This window comes from Rattus norvegicus, chromosome 3 (assembly GCF_036323735.1).
Source record: "Rattus norvegicus strain BN/NHsdMcwi chromosome 3, GRCr8, whole genome shotgun sequence".
In the NCBI taxonomy this organism is placed as follows: Eukaryota; Metazoa; Chordata; class Mammalia; order Rodentia; family Muridae; genus Rattus; species Rattus norvegicus.
The window spans coordinates 45,858,903-45,881,026 of record NC_086021.1 but is presented as its reverse complement, the minus strand read 5'-3'; the positions used below and the strand labels follow the sequence as shown (position 1 = coordinate 45,881,026).

Here is a 22,124-nt window from a genome sequence, read left to right as displayed (position 1 = left end):
GTCTTTCTGGGTACAAGTGTTTGGCTGTAAACACGGAGTTGAGAAAGCTGCAGTTGCTAGTTTTTGTACACACTGATCAGTTGTCTGTAAGCACTTGTAATTGGCCAGAGAAGAAGGTTTTGACAATTTCGAGCCATATGGGGAAAAGCTTTGCCAATTTCCCATGGGTTCAAGGCCTTAATCCTTTTTATGTTTGTGTTCTAATTAAGAATACACTTTCACTCATGACTTTACTGACTGCCGACCTCATTGAATCTCTACAGAACAGAAAAACATAAACATCATTATTACAATTTCAAGGCTGTGATGCATGTATGCTTGTATACATACATGTATATGCATGCATATTAATAAATATATTTTTGTGATTCCAGATAGGGAGCTACAAAGCAAAATGCGTATGTCATGATCAACAGAAAATGTTGTGAGGAAAGATTATTCCCGTTTCAATAATGTGTAATTTTATAATAAGAATAAAACTGCTTTAATTAAGTGAATATAATGACTTTAGAGAAAGCCACTGAAATATCATGTAGTTCATTTTATGAAGCTGATTTATATAAACGGAACTAAACACTTGTGTCTATTATGTAATTAGAGAAACTAATGTTTCTTTTTTGACAGTTTCTATGTTGTCACAATGATAAAAGCCCTTGTACAGGGAGAATACATCATAGACTGAATACCATCCTGGCTTTCTTTCAGATTAACATTCCATTTCAACAGGCAATCAAAAATAATTGTTAGCTGTTAAAGAAAATTTGATAAAAGCTTAATTGATATAAAATAGTAGAGGACATATTCTCAACTTGCACTTGTCAGTGAATTTGAACATTTGTAGAATTCTTAGTTTAGATTCAGAATTTTCCAAAATTATGCCAGAAATTCTTCAAGTTTCCCACAAGGGAGCAAAAGACTTCAGGGGGCCTTCTTAAGACCTCCAGCTTAGATAAGCATCGGTCCTTTTCAGAGCTGTGTCTGGCTGCCAAAATGAAAGCCCAGTTTAATTAATAATCCAGGAACTTTCACATGACCCTTAAGCAACACATCTAGTGGGATCCAAGCTTATTCCTGAGGGAATTGGAACATTAGCTGCAGGCTCACTCCCCCACTGTTAACAGCTCACACAAAAGATCCACTTCTAAAGGCGGGTGTTTTGTTTGAGATAGAAATTAAAAGCTCAAAATCTCAAGGTCAGTCAACCTGCTGTTATTAAACTTATGTGCAGTTAAATCATCCTTTGTGGTTTTGGGACAATAATAAACAGCAATAAAGCATAGATAATTTGCATCAGGAAGACAAATTGGATCTGGCTAAACAAAGCTAATATGCCTGTGACCTTTAGAACAAAGGCAATCCAGTTGCCTACCTAAAAAATAAAAACACTAATTCATCTGAAATTAAATGAAGTCTGGAGTAGATCATTAACTGTGCTCTGGATTCTCGTGTCAGCTTCCAAGTTTTTAATCACTGAGCCAAATTATGCCATTTATGAAACAATAGTTAAAAGTGACACCACATAAAATTATCAGGGTTCAAAAAATAAGTATTTGGTACTTACACAGTTTTCATTAATGTATTAGGCAAGCCTTGGTGGCTAGTGGTAGCTTTTTGTGGCAGCTTGGAGAATGGTAGCTGGCTGTACGTTCTCTGTGGTGAGGCTACTAGGTTCTTTAGTGGCCTTGGCTTTAGTGGATTCCCTGAGCTAACTGGTTCAGAGAGGTAAGTTCAGATACAGCATATCATCGAGCTCCTGTCTCAGGGAAGTAACAAATCTGAAGGGTGCTTCTATATGGTGGCTACTGGAGATAAGGAAATAAACTCTTGTTTCTCACATCCTAGTTGGATGTATTGGACAGACTGGAAGGAAGATAAAATTGATGACAGTGTCGGAAGGATTGAGAAGGCTTGGATGGATGGAGTCAATCGACAGATTTTTGTGACTTCGAAAATGCTGTGGCCAAATGGCTTAACACTAGACTTTCACACCAGCACATTATATTGGTGTGATGCCTACTATGATCATATTGAGAAAATATTTTTGAATGGAACACATCGAAAGGTAAGAGACAAGCGCTGCTGTTTGTAACCCGCAGGCGTCTTCTTCCACAGAGCCTTGTGGTGCTGTGTTAAAAATGCTTTCCAGTTTATTTTTACCCCTCTGAGGTAGCTGCCAATCCTCTCTGTGGGGTGTCTGAAGGAGAATGAGCATTGAGCTGTGCAGTTGGCACTGGCCTCTCAGAGGCCAGGCCCAGCTCGCTGTAGTATGCCAGGATTTGTGGGTTTTTTAAAAGAAGCCCTCCTAGAAGCAGGGCCGATTTTACAATGCAGCCTTTCTACATTATTGATGGATTTTCTGTGACCAAGCAACCCCTCTCTATTTAAATATGTTCAATATTTGCAGCTGAGATTTAGACAAAGTAATTACACTGCATTCATCTGAGGAGAGAATTTTGTGATACTGAACTCAAGATACATTGTAGGAATGGGCTGAATTTCAAGGGGATTGGTGCAAATAAATATGATCTTCCTTCTTTTGCTTTAATCATTGTAAATGGCCTGGCCTTATTGGGGAATGCTGAAAAGTGTCTAGTTGAGAGGAAGACACAGGCCTAGTGATAGAATCATCACCCTGTTTCTTCATCTTTATTCACTAACAACCTAGAGCCCCATAGAATGACTTTAACTACAAGGTAAAATGTGAAAAAAGAGTAAATGGGATCTTTCCAAATGTGTTCCTTGATCTACGTTCCTTTCAGGATCTGAGTCCTGGACAGTGGGCTCATCCTAATCACTAAGAATTATTTTTGAGAAATAAATTGTACCTTAAGAGGTTCAGTCATTGGTTATCACAGATAATATCAACTGATTTTGCCAGATAAATAAATTTGATTGGTATGTTCTATGATTCATATGTTTCACATCTTTTAACTAAATATCTGTACTTCCTCTGAAGATGTTAGTATATATACAATATATAAGTACACAAATGCTTTTTAAATACATTTGTGTGTGAGAAAGCTCATGCATGTGTATACACACAATGTGTATAATTTCATGCTCGTCACATTTTCGGCTCTGCTGTATCTCAGTCTTTCATTGTAAATTTAACTGGAGGATTCTATTAAAACGAGCACAGTTTCAATTTTTATGTAGATAAGTTTCTTAAATTATGAATATTGCTTGATTGAGATGAAAATATTTGCTTTCATATACCATTCAGTAGGAATTTATAAGTGATGAAGGATAAGGCGAGAAGCCATGTTGGGTCTCTAGGATAGTTCCTATTTATCAGTTTATTGTGCAAGATGACATGATTGTTCTTCTGAGTCCTCTATTTTGACAACAAATGGAAGGGAATAGAATAATAATACATGATCAAATTAAGCCTCATTAGCAAAAATTATCTATGTAAAATTAAACATAGTCATTCAAACATTTCCTTTCACTTGATTATTAGATGAACAAAGTGTGTAAGTGTGCATAAGTGTGAGATTTTACGAGTATATATATGTGCGTGTAATAATTATTTAGATTAACTGTCATCTAAGGGAATAATAAATATCACAGAGAGAAGAGGGAGAAATAAAGTTGACTGATGCCATTTTAACATTTCTGTTCTCCATCATGTCTGCAGTGATGTTTATGAGAAAAATTTGAACACATGATGAATTGAGTGTCTCCTTCACATAGCATTCAAAAAATGATAAAAATAAGCTCTCAGTGTAGAGATGTCTTTTGTAAATCTACTCTGATAAAATATGAATAAAGACTATAGTTAGGTTGTCCTCTGGTATGGTTACATACATATTATTTACTTAAATAATTATACTTGAGAAGTATAATTGATTTTTTTGTAGTGTGTTTATCTTCATTTCACATTTTACAGATTGTATACAGTGGGAAAGAGCTGAACCATCCTTTTGGCCTGTCACATCATGGGAATTATGTATTCTGGACAGATTACATGAATGGTTCAATTTTTCAACTCGATTTGGTGAGCAGGGAGGTGACGTTGCTGAGGCACGAAAGAGCACCCCTGTTTGGGCTTCAGATTTATGATCCACGGAAACAACAAGGTATTAAACATTACTAACGCTTCAGTTTTACAACACAAAGCTCCATTTTGACAACGTTGATGGTTTGATAAGCATTGCCTACTCACTCTAGGAACATTCAAATCTTAGTGCTTGCTAATGTAAATATATTTCTTATTTTCCCATTTATTTAGTTAGTTATTCAATGTGCATCTCAATTTCTACCCCTTCTCCTAATAGCCCCCCTCTCCCACAGCTCCTCTCCCACTTCCTCCTTCTCTTCTCCTCTGAGAAGGGGGAGCCTCCCCAGGTATCACGCTATTCTGGCACATCAAGTCTCTGTAGGACTAGAGACACCCTCTACCACTGAGGCCAGACAAGGTAGAAGAATTAGGGGAGTAGGATCAACAGACAGGCAACACATTCAGGGACAGACCCTGCTCCAGTTGTTGGGGACCCACATGAAAACCAAGCTGTACATCTGTTACTTGTATGTTTAAGGGCCTAGGTCCAATCCATGCTTGCTCTTTGGTTGGTGGTTCAGTCTCTTGGAAGCACCCAAGGGTCCAGGTCAATTGACTTTGTTGGTCTTTCTGTGGAGTGCCTCAATCCTTCCCCCAATTCTTCCACAAGACTCTCCTAGCGCTATCAAATGTTTAGCTGTTGATCTCTGCATTGGCTTTCCATTGGCTAATGAGCGGACGGACCCTCTCCGAGGAGAGTTATTTTGGGATCCTGTCTGCAAGCATCGCAGAGTAACATTAATAGTGTGAGATTGGTTCTTGCTCGTGATGTAAGTTTCACTTTGGGCCAGGAATTGGTTGGCTATTTCCTCAGTTTCTGCTCCATCTTTGTCCCTACACATCTTCGAGGCAGGTTTTGTAGGTTTGGTTGCTGTCATAATCTGTTCAGTGGGAGTTCCACCTGGCTGCAGGAGATGGCCGCTTCAGGCTCCATATCCTCCACTGTTAAGAGTCTTAGCTAGAGTTATCCCCATAGACTCCCTTGGGTCTCCTCTCCAGTCCCAGGTCTCTGACTAGTCCAAGAGATGCTCCTTGTCCCCCTGCCCACCATCGATTTCTTTTCTGTTCCCTGAACTCTCTACACCAGATTCCTATGCCCATTCCCTTCTACATCGCCTTTCCTACCCTTTTGTCTACTATGACTATTTTATTTCCACTTTTTTTCTTTATTAACTTGAGTATTATTTACATTTCGATTGTTATTCCCTTTCCCGGTTTCCAAGCCAACATCCCTTCAACCCCTCCCCCTCCCCTTCTATATGGGTGTTCCACTTCTAAGGGGGATTCAAGCATCATTGCTCGGGCTTTTCTTCTTACTTAGCTTCTTTGGGTCTGTGGACTCTAGCATTGTTCTCCGGAACTTTAAGGCTGATATCCATTTATAAGTGAAAACATACCATGAATGTCTTTTGGTCACCCAGGATGATATTTTCTTGTTCCAAACATTTGTCTGAAACAGTAGCCTAGGTAAAGAACTTAAAGGGATTTTGTTCAAGGGAAATGGAGGATTTTCCCAAACTTTTGTTTTCCCTTCAGAAATGTTCTTTCTTATTTAAAACAAATCATCAAAGAATATTGAATATAGGAAGAAAAACTTTCTTCCACTGAAAGGATAACTTGAATAATTGAAGAAAAGAGATGAATTACACATACAGACTTTATTGACAGTTCTGCTGCAGCACTGTCTAATTAGGCCCCACAGTTAAAGAATGTGTAACAGTTAAGTGGAAAAGCCTACCTCAGTCATCACATCTTTTTAAAATCAGGTAATATTGTTACGTTTTATCTTCATGGGTTATTAATATTAATTATTCCACCACAATTACCATGACCCATAACTTTGATACCAAATACTGAGAACAGTTTAGTAAACTATGTTGTAGACGTTTTATAACCTTTAAATCAGTGCTAGTCCTTTTAATGTAAATATCGTAATAAATATTTAATGACCATACATTACAATAAATTTAAAATGAATGAAATCACATCCTCGATTTTCTGATACATATGTTGTCAGCAGAGAATTGTGTAGCGACAAAGTCTTGGAAGGTATTCACAGTAAGGTCGTCATCTTAAACAGTGCCCCTCCTTCTTGAGCCTCAGGTTTCCTACTTTATTAAAAGTTCTATATCAACAGGCAAAGGAAGTGCAGGAAATGGTAAATAGTAATAACTAATTGTTGATTAAACTGTCTTTAAAACAATATTGATATTATCTGGAGTATAATGTAGACAAGAAGTGAATAAGAGAAAATTGCCTGAAAGGGAAATTCTCTCCTAGCATTAATACCAATCTCAAAACCTGAGGCATACATTTAGTTTGCCTGTGGAACTGGAAGTGTTCCTTTCTTCATCCCCATCCCTGCCTCCTTCTGCCTCCTCCTTCCTCCCCTTCCTCTCAAGAATGAACACAGGCTTTTATTCTTGGGAGGCTACAGCTCTCTTATTCTGCCCCTTGCCCCTTCCTCCTCTTTAGAAACTGTTATTCTTAACTGTCATTTCTTAACTCCCTTTTGCCAGAATTTATTTTTACAGTCTTCAAAGACTTTAGTGCTCCAGTTGTTTTAGAAAGTTTGCTATTAAATTCAAAATATTATGGGAAAAATACCTCATTGCAGTTTAAAATGGACTGACCTTTGATCTATTTCAAAATTTGAAACCATAAAATATTCCATGTAGAATATTAGGTTAGAAATATAACCTCCAATAAATTTCCGTGAGGATCAAAAAATTATTTGTTACATTAAAAATAAATATTATAAGACCTAGTACATGTGAAAAATTCACAATATTCTGCTACATCGTCTTACTCAGGCAAAGTTATTTTAATGTTATCTCTCTATGCATGCAAATATTTGAAGTAATGGTTTATCATGTGCAACCAACCATGTGAATCAAACAGTGGAATGTAACTGGTGTTTGGAAAATACCATTACTATACAATTAATCTCTACTACCATTGAATAATAATTATTTTTTAAAAGTTTTTCTTTCACCCATTGTTTTAGTTAGAGTTTTGCTGCTGTGAACAGATAACATGACCAATGAAACTTTTTTTTTATCTTTATTAACTTGAATATTTCTTATTTACAATTTGATTGTTATTCCTCTTCCCGGTTTCCAGACCAACATCCTCCTAACCCCTACCCCTCCCCTTCTATATGGACTTCCCCTCCCCATCCTCCTCCCATTACCACCCTCCCCCGAAAAATCACGTTCACTAGGTGTTCAGTCTTGGCAGGACCAAGGGCTTCTTCCCCTTCCACTGGTGCTCTTACTAGGATATTCATTGCTACCTATGAGGTTGGAGCCCAGGGTCAGTCCATGTAAATAGTCTTTGGGTAGTGGCTTAGTCCCTGGAAGCTCTAGGACCAACGCAACTCTTATAAGGACAACATTTAATTGGAGCTGGCTTACAGGTTCAGCCCATTATCATCAAGGCAGGACATTGCAACATTCAGGCAGGCGTGGTGCAGGGGGAGCCTAGAGTTCTACATCTTTAAGGCTGATAGCAGAATACACAAATACAGACAGCTAGCATGAAAGTATTTTGGCCACAACTACAGTGACACACCTACTCCAACAGGACTACACCTTCTAATAATGCCACTCCCTGGGCCATGCATATACAAACCATCACACCCATATAATTCAAGAGATCTTAATTACTAAGCTTAGCATCAATGCTCATTTAGAAATGATTGTGTTCTGTGTTATTTAGAAAATGTGTTCAGCCCAACTGATGATCCTCAACTTAGGTAAAACAGTCAATTAGATTCAGTTTTTGGCCTAATCTTCCACATCTAATTTTTGCTTGTACTATACTAATCTCTGAAGACACTGTACAGTATGGAAAGAATTCCTAGTTGTTACTGCTTGGACTCAAGTCAATATTTGTAGATTTTAGACAATCTGCAGGAACATAGACATTGTATTTAATCTTTAATTATATTGATCAATACAAGATAATTACAAAGTAAAAAGAATTAAATTTTTTAGGTAAGGACAGCTTACCCTAAGATGGTATAATTTTCTCCCAATTTTCTTTTCTGCTTTTGAACAGTTGACTATAAGATGATATTTAAGTTTTAAAATACATAATTAGTGAGTATAGTATTTGGCTATATTTGTCCTAATATTCTTCTTCTTATAACTTTAAAAATATTTTATTATGTGTATGGCTGTTTTGCCTGCATGGATGACTATACATTAATTTCATACCTGGTGGCTGAGGAGATCAGAAAAAATATGTTAGATCTCCTGGGATTGGAGTTGGTTGTAAGCTGTTATGTGGGTGCTGGCCTTCAAAACTGGCTCTTTGGCAAAAGCAGCCTATGGTCTTTGCTGATCAATCTCTTCAACCCATATTAGCCTTCATCTAAAAAGTAAAATGTAGCAACTGTGACATCTGTCTGGCTTTCTTGTTTTCTTTTCTCTCTTCTCCTTATCAATTTTAAAAATATAGGCCATGAGCACATATGTGTGTGTGTGTGTATGTGTGTGTGTGTGTGTGTGTGTGTGTGTGTGTGTGTGTGTGTGTGTGTGGTATGTATGCGCATGAGTGCTGGGTGGGTGGAAGGTAGGTCCAGCCCGTGAATACTCTTTGGTTTGTGGTTCAGTCTCTGTCCTGTCCAAGAGTCCAGAACAGTTGACTTTGTTGGTTTTTCTGTGGAATTCCTATCACATCAGGGCCCTCAATCCTTCCCCCAACTCTTCCATTAGAGTTCCAAGGTTCCATCCATGGTTTGCCTGTGGGTCTCTGCATCACTCTGAGTCAGTTACTGAGTGGAGCCTCTCAGAGGACAGCCTTGCTAGACTACTGTTTTGAACACATAATAGACTATCATTAATAGTGTCAGAGATTGGTGCTTGTCCATGGGATGGGTCTCTAGTTGGGCTGGTTACTGCTTGACTATTCCCTCAAGACTCTGCACCATCCCCTGTGACCTGTATTTCTAATATACAGGATAAATTTTGGGTTGACACTTTTGTAGATGAGTTGGTGTCTCTATCTGGGGTTCCTGTCTGGTTACAGAAGGTGACTTCTTCAGGTTCCATATCCCCAAAATAGTGAGTCACAGCTAAGGTCACTCCCATAGATTCTTGGGTGCCTCCCTTGTCCCAGGTCTCTGTCTCATCCTGGAAATGTCCCCCACTTCCTCACTGATGTCAGTTATAGATTTTCATTAATTTTCATGATCTCTCCTTTCATTTCCTGTTACCCACACCTGATCCTGAGCTACCCATTGTCTTTCCAATTCCCCCCTCACTCTTAGTTCCCTCTTTATTTCCCTTTCAAACTGAGATTGAAACTTTCTTGCTTGGGCCTTCCCTTTGGTAAGCTCCCTTGTGTCTGTGGAGTATAACACAGTACCTATATTTTATGGCTAATATCCACTAATAAGTAGTACTTACCATGTGTGTCCTTTTGGGTATTGGTAACATTGCTCAGGATGATATCCTCAAGTCTCATTCTTTTGCCTGCAAAATCCATGATGTCTTTATGTTTAATAGCTGAATAGTATTCCATTGAGTAGATGTACCAAATTTTTATATTCATTTTTCAGTTGAGTGACATCTAGGTTATTTCAAGTTGCTGCCTATTATGAATAAAATTGAAATCAACATAGTTGAGCAAGTATCCCTCTGTTATAGTGGGGTATCTTCTGCATTATGCCCAGGAGAAGTATAGCTGGATCTTGAGGTAGAACTAATCCTAGTGTTCCGAGAAACCACCACAGTGATTTCCAAAGTTCTTTTGTAAAGTTTACACTTCCATTGGCAATGGAGGAGTGTTCCCTTGTTCCACATCCTCACCAGCAACTTAGCTATCACTTGAGTGTTTGAACTTAGGCATTCTAAAAAGTGTAAGATGGACTTCGGAAATTTCTCTCTTTCTTGGCCTTTGGAGATTTCCCTGCTGAGATTCTTTGTTTAGCTCTATATAGGAACAGAGAGGTTGATCAACGGAATCACCTGGGACACCTAGGAACACTTTGTTTTTGACAAAGGAGGTAAAACCATACAATGGGGAAAAAAGCATCTTCTAAAAATGGTGCTGGTCTCACTGAATTTCTGCATCCAGAATATAAAAAATCCAATTTTTAATTGTGTTATTTGAATTGTAAAGGTCTATGTTCTTGAGATTTTTAAATAAATTTTGGATACTATCCCTCGAAGTTATTGGGTTGTTTAACATCCTTTTCTATTCCATAGGGTACTGTTTTGTCCTATTAATAGTGTTCTTAGCCTTAAAGAATCCTTTCAGTTTCATGAGGTCTCATTTATCAATTGTTGATCTTAGAGCCTGAACCATTGGTATTCTGTTCATGAATTGTCTCCTGTACCAGTGAGTTCAAAGCTCTTACTCACTTTCTATTCTACTAGATTTAGTATGTCTGGGTTTACATTGAGGTCTTTTATCCACCTAAACTTGAACTTTGTGCAGGGTGATAGATATGGATCTATTTGTATTGTTCTGGATGCAAAAATTCAGTTAGACCGGCTCCATTTTTGAAGATGCTTTCTCTTTTCCATTTTATGATTTTATGTTCTTGTCAAAATTTAAGTGTCCATAAGTGTGTCAGGGTTTTCAATTTGATTCTGTTGATCAACCTGTCTGTTCTTATACAGATACCGTGCAATACTGCTTCGTGTTACAGATTGAAGTCAGGGATGGTGATACCTCCAGAACTTCTTCATTGTTTGGCTATCCTTTGTTGTTGTTCTTTTTGTTGTTCTTGCTCTTGTTTGTCTATTTTTACATATGAAGTCAAGAATTGCACTGTCAAGGTCTGTAAAAAATTGTTTTTGCAATTTGGATGGGAATAGTATTGAATATGTAAATTGCTTTTCATAAAGTGGTCATTTTTAATATGTTCATCCTACCAATCTTTGAGCTTGAGAGTGCAGTAATCCACCATATAAACAATCTGAAAGAACAAAAATAATCACATCATCAACTCATTAGAAGCTGAAAAATTCTTTGACAAAGTCTATCACCTTTTCATGTTAAGAATCTTAGAGAGATCAGGGAAACAATGTCCATACCTAAAATAATAAACACAATATACAGTAAGCCAATTGCCAACATCAAGCTAAATGGAGACAAATTTAAAAGAATTCCACTAAAATCAGGGATAAGTAAAGCCTGTCCATTTTCTACTTATCTATTCAATATAGTTCTAAAAACTCTAGACAGAGCAATAAGACAACTAAAGAAGACCAAGAGGATATAAATTGGAAAAGAATGAAATGTATTACTCTTTGCAGATGATTTGACAGCATACATAAGTGAACACAAAAATTCTACCAGAGACCTCCTACAGCTGATAAACATGCTCAGCAAAGTAGATGGATACAAAATTAACTATAAAAAATAGTCAGTAGCCCTCCTTTATACAAATGAAAAATAAGCTGAGAAAGAAATTAGAGAAACAATGCTCTTACAATAGCCGTGAATAATATCAAACATTGAGGTGTAACTCTAACCAATTAAGTCATAGACCTGTATGACAAGAACTTCAAGTCACTGAGGAAAGGAATGGAGGGAGATATGAGAAGATTGAAAGACTTACTTTGGTTTGATTTTATTTTGTTTTATTTTGTTTCTTAAGTTATACTACACAGCTGGGCTATCTGTTATATTGAGATAATCCAACATAAGCCTGTGATTAAAAGCATGAATCATTAGACCAGGTTAGAACATGTGATTGATTCCTTACTTTCTAAAGTAGTAATTGTTGTTATGTTTGATAAATTTTATTGTTTATTCTGAAATAGGATCTCTTATAACCCACTTGGTCTGTAAATTCACTTTGCAGCTGGTATTGACTTTGAACTTTTAATCTTCCTGCCTATACCTGCAAAGTACTGGGATTAAGTGCACCTTTAAGTTTGGATGGAATTCCTTTTAATTTTTCATTGTAGTTACACCAATACTAATGTTTTTATTTGCATTGGTTCCATGTAAGGTTCTACTTGACTCCCTTTGTAGATTTCAGGAATCAAAATCCTTTAGTCATATCTCAATAGCTCTTTCATTCCTTAGGTATCAGTGCCTAGCTGATGTGTATATGTGGGTGCAAGTCACCGTTTTCTGGATTTTGTAAATGGGAAGTTTATACCAGGGTCACAATTACATTTTTTCTCTTCCAAAATTCTCCATTATTAGATAATTATCACAGAGAAAACTAAGAAATTTTATCTACATCCTTCTATTTTATTTTTCTTTTTACATAGCTCCCTAGAATCGCCTCTCTCTCTCTCTCTCTCTCTCTCTCTCTCTCTCTCTCTCTCTGTGTGTGTGTGTGTGTGTGTGTGTGTCCTTATGGTCCTTATTTGATGTTTAAAACAAACACAATGTCCAGAATATCTTCTAACTTAACTAAAATAGTACCCCACCACAAATGAAAGCAAAATCTAAACATCGATATTTCTACATATGTGGGACAGGTACTTGTAAATTGAGGTATGATAGAAAGAAAATGCTTGGAGCAGAGACTGGAGATGAGCATAACTTGGGATCTATCACACGGGCAGGCATCAAACCCCGACACTAATCATGTTGTGCTTGCAGACAGGAGCCTAGACTGACTGTGAGAAGGTCTACCAGCAGCTGACTGAGACAGATGCAGATACTTACAACCAACCATTTGACTGAGGTTGAGGACCCTGTATGGAAGACTTAGGGAAAGGATTGAAGGGGGTGAAGGGGCTGGCTATTCCACAGAAAGAACAACAGCATTATCTAACTCAGACACCTCAGAGCTGCCAGAGACTAAGACACAAATCAAATAGCAAACATGGGCTGGTCCATTGCCTCCAGCACACTCATAGCAGAGGACTGCCTTGCCTGGCCTCAGTGGGAGAGGATGAGCTTAATCCTGGAGAGATTTAACACCCTAGGGATCAGGAAGCTTCAGGGGGATGAGATGGTGGTGGGTCAGTGCCTGTGGTGTAAGGTAAGGTTGGTGGGTGGCAATAGGTGTGTGGGTAGGGGAGCACCATCTCAGAGGCAAAGGGAGGAGGAATGTGGTGAAACATTTTGGAAGGGTGGACCAGAAAGGGGAGCAACTTTTGGAATGGCAAACAAAATAATTCAATAAAAAGGAATAATTACATTCTGCAAATAATTTTAGGGAATATTTTTAAGGTCATATTTCAAAAAGACCCACTATCACATGAGCTCTAATGAGAATATGTTGTTAAAATGAAACTGAAAAACATACTGGATGAGTAAAATAAGTTCTAGGTCCTTACAATGAGATATGTGAAGTTATTCATGTTAATTTAGCTTTGGGATTTCTATTATGGCAGTGCAAATACTAATTCTTTCTTTTCAGAGTATTGTATTCAAATAAGAGTAATATTTTAAACTTTACATAATGATAATTTATTTCGGAATATAGAAAAACCATTCAATGAGAGCAATTGTCATGTCATTCATTTCTAGATTAAGCATATATCTTGAAAAATACGTAACAAGATGCATCATAATCAAGTTTCTTATTTCTTATTGATTCAGTTATATTTGCCACAAAGTATTGTAAAATCATCCCAATTTTACAAATTTTGGATGCTATCAAATTTTAAATATGACATTTAGTGATGTACATGTTGTGAACACAGAAAGGGTTCCCTAATGTCCAGTAAGGTTTTACATATTTACCTCCTATTCATGGAATATATATGAAAGACACATAAAAGATTTCTACATTATCTTCTAGAAAAAACATGAGATATTTTCCATTATCCTCTGGGTTTAGAATTTAAGGCCATTGCTTGTATTGTTTGCTACGTTATATATAAATTAAATGTACTTTCCAGAAAATAAAGATAATTGATAATAAACTCTAGGCTATTTCTCCGATCTCAGATACATAAGATAATATGTAGGATTTCTTACTATTCAATTCCACTGTGGAGGGATGACTCCACTACAATGCTCTCCATGGTAATCCAACCCCTCTGGCATATAGTGTGATAGCCCCGTCTGTGGCTTCAGTTACAGAGTATTAGCACTTATACACTATCAAATTTAATTCTTTATTATTTATGGCCTCAGGAACTAAGTATCCTAAATTAATAAAACATTTTATTTATTGATTATATTGAAAATTGAAGCGTGCTTAAGGTTACCTATAATTGTATGGCCAATGGTACTCTAGGGGTACTTTACTCTGTGTAAAGATGGATGCAAAGAAAGCTCAGCAACCCTCTTCTCTCTTCCCTCCATTCCTCTGTCCCTGTCTCTGTCTGTCTGTCTGTCTATCTATCTATCTATCTATCTATCTATCTATCTATCTATCTATCTATCTATCTACCTACCTACCTACCTACCTACCTACCTACCTATCTATCTATCTATCTATCTATCTATCTATCTATCTATCTATCTATCTATCTGTTTCTCTTTCTTTCCTCACTGTCATTCTTTAGTCTTTGTTCTTCTTGGACTTGTTCTGTTATCAAGAGTGCCCCGAAACTCACAGCAATCCTCTTACTTCAGCCTCTTGAAAGTCACATTTAGAGACAAGAACCATGTGGCCTGGCCTAATACATTTTCTCACTTGCTTGTCCAAGTTGAAGGAATTGATGATATCAAATTTGTGATTGTCTAAAGTTACTGTGTTTTAGCTACATTTTTAAAAAATCATATTTCAAGGCTCTTCAAATATGTCTGTGGGTATCTTCTACAATTCACCATGGGCTCCTGACATATGTTCTTGTATTCTTGTATAAATATCATCTCCTGTGCTCCATCAGTGACTCTGTTCCCTAAGTCTCTAGTCCAGCACTTCTGTCTTGATGCTGTGAATTTTCTTGGTATGGCATTCTTCCTGGTGTCCTCTGCACACTAACATGCAGGGTACTCACCCACTCCACTAGAGAACTAATCAAATCCCACGTGCTTGCCTGATCAATGGTGACCTCCATCTACATTTCCAGCGACATACTTTACTTTTCAAAGAACTCAGGCCACCATGCTATGATCATAATCTGGGCAACTATACATGACAGACAATAAAAGCTACTTCTCTCCTTGCTCCTAGTCCCTAGAAAATTACTACCTAGTACACAATCCTCCTGCAACAAGCAAAACATACTCCTCATATGTAGCATAGCAACATCTATTTTCAACTGTTTTTGAAAGCTACTTCTATTCAGCCGGAATATTGACTATAAGCACAAAGGTATGTGTATATACATATAAACATTTCCATTCATTTATTTATCCCCATTTGTATTTCAATGAAAGAAAAGCATTCCTGAAACTAGTTTTGGCAGTATATGCCTGTAATTCTATCAGTTGGAGAGTAGACAGTAAAACAAGGACAGAGCATTAAGAGGTAGCCTTGGTTTCATAACCTTAAAAATAAACCATATTTTAGATGTTGCATAACCATCAGCTATGTGACAGTTTCCTTTCTCTTTTTCTGCAGGTGACAATATGTGCCGCATTAACAATGGGGGCTGTGGCACGCTCTGCCTGGCCATTCCAGGAGGCCGTGTGTGCGCCTGTGCTGATAATCAGCTTTTGGATGAAAATGGAACTACTTGCACATGTAAGTCCCCTTTTTATTTTCTGCCACTCATCGTGCGTATGGCTGTTTGTGAAGGCGAGGAGCATTAGAAACCGACAGAACTGAAATCACAACTAGAAAGACGTATCTGTATAATTGCTTAGATAGAATTCTAGACTGTCTTATGTCACTCCATTTTTAATATGCATTGAATAATGGTAACAAGATGCTGCATAGCATACTGCCCTGCTGCATATGGCTGACTGGATAATGTTGATGCATCTATGCCATATGAGCAAATTTTTCATGTCACATAAGTCTCGTAATCAGCAGTTGCAGCTGACAGTGTTGGGGGTGGTGCACATATTAGTCTTAAAATGATTTTCAATGAATTGGCAGCTCAGATGTCTATATTTGAAGATGAAGAAGAAGGAGGAAAGAGACGTCTAAGAAATTTAAAGGGTATAAAAGAAGTGATTCAACGGGATTGACTGATTTGGATTAAAGACACTTTTATTAGTTTTTGTCATATCACTGAATTTACTGTGCTTGTTATTCCAAGAGGAATCTTGAAATTATTCCTTCCTACCTCAAATTATATCCCCCAAGCACAATAACTGCCACAATACTATGTATGTACCAAGAGCTAAGTAGACATTTCCTGAAGGATTTCAATATCACATTGTGGTTCAAGGTTATTCAGAGAAAGGAATTCAATAGGTTGTGTATATGTATGTTTGTATGCATGCATGCATGTGTGTATGTGTGCAGAAAGATGATAGGCTTATCCTAAGGAGTTAACTGATATCCACAGAGGTAGAGAAACCTTAGGATGCGCAAACTGCAAACTCAGCATAGCAGAAACATCTGCCCAGAGCACCTGCAGACCCAAGTCTCAGGAGTTAATATTTTAGTCCAAATTGATGAGGGAAGATATCTGGGCCTCCATAAGTCAGGGCTAAAATAATTTCATTTTGGAGCTACATTCTCTTTTACATTGTACTTCTGTTTTTTAGCCCAGGCTCACACTTCAATATCTGCTACTTTAGGTTTATTTTTGTTTAACATGAACACAATTGTCTTATTATTTAATACCTACCATTAACATGATCTTTAAGAACAAGGTTTTAAGTCATTTTTTATATTTGATTGTTTGAGACATTTATGATCTATTGTTAAAGGCATTTGTGACTTTTTCACTGCTTTCAATAAGTTCTGTAATTTTCTGTATAGTCCACATTCGATTCATGTTACATCTTCAGGTATTTGGAAGAAAACGACCAGTCCTAACATAAGGACACTAATTGTTTGAATTTTTTAATATATCGAATGCCAATATTATCTTAAATACCAACTATTTGAAATGAAGACTTTAGCTTCTCTGTTATTCACTTTATCACCTGTACTTTAATCCTTTTCTATTATAATGTAGTACTAACCAATAACATTATTTTGAAGTACCAAATTGCTTATAGAAATTGGAGGGAGCTTCGGGAGTAGATCTAGGTAGCAGAGTGGTAGACAACATTTGAGTCCTTCACTTGATCACTAGCATTTTATTATACATGTCTCCTACATATTTAGCTAGTTAATTAAATTTAAAATGTTTTATATTCTTTTTGTACACTACAGTTCTACTGATTGTATTTTCTAGTATTCAAGCTTTAAGTAGTCCATTATTTATTAATAATCACTAATATTGAGATATATTTTAAAGTAACATCTTTAAAGAAAAAATATAAAAGTGAATATATATGTTCATTCAACACGTACTCTATAGAGAGCTGAATGCTAATGTCTTGCAAATGTCCCACATTTGTCTTTTTAAGGGAGAAGCAATTCCCTAGTATATAAATTCTTGCCCAAGCAAAATTTCCTTTCAAAATTCTTTCTGTCAAAAAATGTTGTTCGTTTCTTTCTAAAAATATAAATGCTTCCCTTTCAAGGTTGCAGGGAGGACAAATTGCAATGTGTTTCTGAGTCACTAGATGATGCTTTCTCTGTCTTTGTTCTGGGTACTGTGTTTGCCTCCCATTCTATTGCTAGTTTTGAAAAGAGACTGTCAAGACCCATTGCTCATTTCCCCACAGACAGGTAGTAAGCATTGTTTTCAACAGATAGAAGTCTCTCACATCACTTGGTTAGTAACCTTAATTTTATCTTAACCTTTGAGAGACAAAATGCACCTAATGTGCACATTTATTGGTATAATACCTTTAAAAGGATCGATTTAGCATTGTTTTTCTATTATATCACCATAATTTCTGCCAGCCAAAATGAAGAACTCTGAGATTTTAAACAAAATAGAACATGCACACACATACACACGCACATGCACACACATGCACACACGCACACACGCACACTTCCACGCATACACAATATTTAAACCCCAGTCAGGTTTGCTTTCCCTTCTGATCCATCGGTAGACTTTCTGAGAAGGATAGGAGGCAGCACTGAATATACATCTACTTTAGTTTTGCTAGACACAGATTTGTAGTTTCTCATGCAAACATTAAGGGCCTACCTTTGTACCTAAGCATAGCCAGACTTTGTCAGGTTCCAGTTAAATCTTTGAGAATGTCCTGGATAAATCATTAACAGTCACCTTATTTATATTAAACAGCATGCATTCTCTTAGGACACAACAAAATGATCAGGAGTCCAGAATATCAGAGATATTGATATCTTATGAGTCTTTATTATATCAAGGGGAGTATAATTATAAGACACTAAAATCAAAATTTTTAATGAGTTCCTTAATCCGCATTGTGGAAATCATAGTTATATGGGTAAATCGCCTTCTAATTATATTTCCTGTTATGTCTATTACTGTGCTTAATCTAGACCTAATAGATCTAAACCTAATAGATAACTAATAACCTAATAATCTAAACCTAATAGATAACTTTAGAGTTAAATTTGTACGAGTTTAATATTGATAAAATAACAGATAACATTATTGTAGAGGAAAATGAATTTAGAGAATATAAATTTATGAGAAAAACAGACACTGGCAAAGATAAATGAACTGGGTTAAGAAATATACAAAAGCTGAGCATATCATATAAACATAAGGAGCAAACACTTGCCCATATCTTCATTATTCTAATAAGTTATACCTGTACGTATAAATTGTTTTGTGTACATTCTTATGAGTCCCGGCAAAAGTACAAAATGGTTTTTGAGTCAGCTATTCATCCTCTCCTAGACATATTGTCATTGAAAAGCATATGCGCACAAGGAAAAACACATATTGTTCTTACAAGTTGTATTGGGGACACATAAAGCAAGCCGAGAAATGCCAGTCAATGACAAATGGCCGTCTTCTCCATCCTGCAAGCATCCCAGGCTGAGGTTTAGTCTTATTTACACATTATGTATCTGTACCACTTCATTGTTAGTGTTATGTATCCAAGTACTTGCTCTTTATACTTAGATCACTGAGATTAACTATTTAAATATTGTGATAACATATCAAAGGGGCCTTTGTTGGTTGGTACACAGAATTAGAAATGGCTCTGCCACTAAATAGGTCTGAGTGTTATTTATTTCTCCAATAACGACTAGAATCCTGTCTCAGCTCTGACTCTGGATGTTGGTCCAACACTCTGCCACCACTACTAAACCAACCAGTCATGTAGCATGTTCCGTAGATTCTTGAAAGCGAGAGATACAACTACCCTAAACAGAACTCTAGCTGAGAACCCAATCCAGAAACACCTGGAATGTTCCAGACTCCAAGCATAACTATGAGGATCATAGAATAGAGAGATAGAAGTGTTTACTGTTGATTTCTACAGACCTTGTTGCCTACCTCCATAATAATGAAAAAGCAGGTTATTTTGGCTTGTAAGGTAAGTTTATTGTGCACAATGTCGATTACACATCTGAAGCTAGGATAATTATTTTCAGATATTGCCAGTAGTATCATGTGACCATACACTGAAAAATTAAAATATTTTCAGGGAATGTTGGTCTCCTTCTAGAACCTGTAGTTCGCAGATGAGGTAAAACAATTTTAATAAAGTGAAGAAAGAGAAATTTACCTATTCTTTTCACACTAAGATTTGTCAAAGTGGTAAATATGTCCTTTCAAATTTGCTGTATCTGCCTGTTAAAATTCTATCCTTTTAAGACACCACATACAAACTGATACAAACTGCCTCAGTTTCTTTGAAGCACAATGCAGTAACTCATTTTTCTTATAAAATTCCAATGTTTCTTCACATATATAGTTTAAGTTCCTACTTATTTAGTGCTGTAAATAATATAAATACAAATTTATATTGTATTAATAATATAAATAACTAGTAATTATATTTATTCCTACTTATTTAGGGATAATAATTTATAAATTATTAGGTATTATCCTAATATTTTTTAGAGATAATACTTCATAGTGAAGAATATATTAGTCATAACTTGCTGACAAAGGAACTAAAATTCAGAAACCTGGCACATGAAGTCAGCTTTTAAAAAGCACATACAAGAGAGAAAACAGCATGCTATTAACCAGTCCTTGGTGGTGATTCCTTTAGGCTTCTGATTGGTTCAGGCTACCTCGTACACTGTGATGTGCCAATTGAATTAAGTAAGCAATCCGAGCCTTGCAAACAAAATGGTGGGAGATCCTGGTTTCATTCATTCTCAATGAATTGACATCAAATAGATGGATAGTCGATCTACATTAAACAGCAGGGATATTTTTCATGATGAAATTGTAGCTTAAAGCGATGCAGACAGAGAACATGCCCCCAACAAAAAACATCAGCATATCACATAGTTGGTGAGGAGTGAATTTTAATGTCTTACTTGGAAGAAAACAAGACTGAAAGAAGATCCCATATTTTGTGCTTGTGATGGTTTGCCATGGTCAAATCCTCTTAGCATTTAGAATTGATATCTATTAGCATAACAATTCAGAACTTGTAACCTCTGAAAACCACAGAAAAATTTAGTTGATCAGTTATAGGATGCATGTATTTTCCTCATGATAATTTGGGGAGAATTATAAAATATTAAATTGAAAAGGAGGTTAGAAATGATCCTCAAAATCACATTAAGTTTTAAAATGATGATTTTATTTTATAAATTATGTGGGCTGTTTTGGTTGGAATAAGAAAATAATCCCTTAACTCCTCCACAGATGCTTGAAAGGAAAGGCCAGTCTCTCCACTGGCTGTCATTCCCAGAAAATCAAGTTGCAGTTTACAAAACAGCAGTAATCCAGAGTCTAACAATGTCAATGGTCTTCTGTGCTTCTTGCCACCATTTGGAACACCAGATATATCCCTGTGATACACAGTGTTACTATGTGGGGAGTCATTTATCTCCTGCTGTGGCAAGCCTCACATCCTAGGATCTATGCAATCTAAAGTATAGTAAAAACTGTTTAAGGCATGAAAAAGGTTTAGAAGTCCCATTCAAAGGATTATTTAATTCCCCCTTTGCACAGAAACTCACAGAGGTTAAATACCACTTTCGCACGCTGCTCAGAAGACTTCTCTGTCTAATGAAAAACCTTTCTATGATCTAACAGATACAGGCCATAGCTGAATTTCTCACTTCATCGTCTCATGTAACAGTGTGATCCGACAACATCCAATTAGCTAGAACTTCAAGTTTCCCTTTGGGCCACATTCCTGGGTTCCAGATTCTAGTAAAATATTTTGTTATACTGAGATGAGAATGTGAAATGAAGGGTTGGAGAATAAGTTGAGTGCTAGAGTATTCGCTGCCCTTCCAGAGCTTACAACTTCTGCAATTATAGCTCCGGAGTACCTGACACCTTCTTCTGGAGCTTTGGCATGTGCTGGCATTTACAGACACACACACACACACACACACACACACACACACACACACACACACACACACTTACATACTCTAAAAATTTTAATAAAAATTATAATGAAACAATATGGTTTTTCTTTACTTCATGTGGTTCTGAGTATTATTTCCTCCAATTGTGTTTCTAGAGATAGGAAACAACTCTAGAATGAGTTCTTGATGCTGGGAAGTGAGACATGATCTTTTGTTTGTTTTGTTTTGTTTTGTTTTCTCTAACAAGTTTTCACAATAAGCTGGAAAAATGACATTTTCCGCCAAGCAAGTCATAATTCATGCTGTGTCATTTCTGAACTTGGTTAAGCTAAAGGATTATTTATTATTTTGTCAGTTCCTTATTGCTCAGACCATGTTGTCCTGGTGACAGAATTATGCATTTTGTGTATGGTTTCAAATTTATGGTTGAAAGCATAGCTCTGCAGTGAAGTATACAATTATAGCACTTGGTAAGGTTCTGGAAGCAGTGCATTGCTGTGCTCAGACAACCAAGCACTATTCATATCCACATTAAGCCCTGGATCAAAATTACATACGTGGAGCTCTAAGTAAATGTTCATTTTTTTCTCTCCATGCATGCATATATGAAATTGAAATTTGCCCAAGCTCATCCATGCTCGTGATCAGTGAGAGACGAGAATCAACTGCCGATTCAAATTTAGCGAACCTGTCTTCCTAAAGGATTTCTATAGC

The 22,124-nt window shown here is 36.6% G+C and overlaps 1 protein-coding gene across 6 annotated transcripts in view; it reads left to right on the top strand.

Moving 5' to 3' along the window:
- The window catches only part of Lrp1b (LDL receptor related protein 1B), a 2,121,147-nt gene that overhangs the window by 1,244,121 nt on the left and 854,902 nt on the right, over positions 1–22,124 (top strand). For all 6 annotated transcript variants that reach the window (XR_010064783.1, XM_063284873.1, XM_063284870.1 and 3 more), the window contains exons 13-15: positions 1,843–2,062; positions 3,890–4,079; positions 15,504–15,626. Coding sequence is in view for 5 of the 6 variants with exons in the window: in XM_063284873.1 (XP_063140943.1) it covers positions 1,843–2,062; positions 3,890–4,079; positions 15,504–15,626 (533 nt within the window). In the remaining variant the exon portion in view is untranslated. The remainder of the gene's footprint in view (positions 1–1,842; positions 2,063–3,889; positions 4,080–15,503; positions 15,627–22,124) is intronic.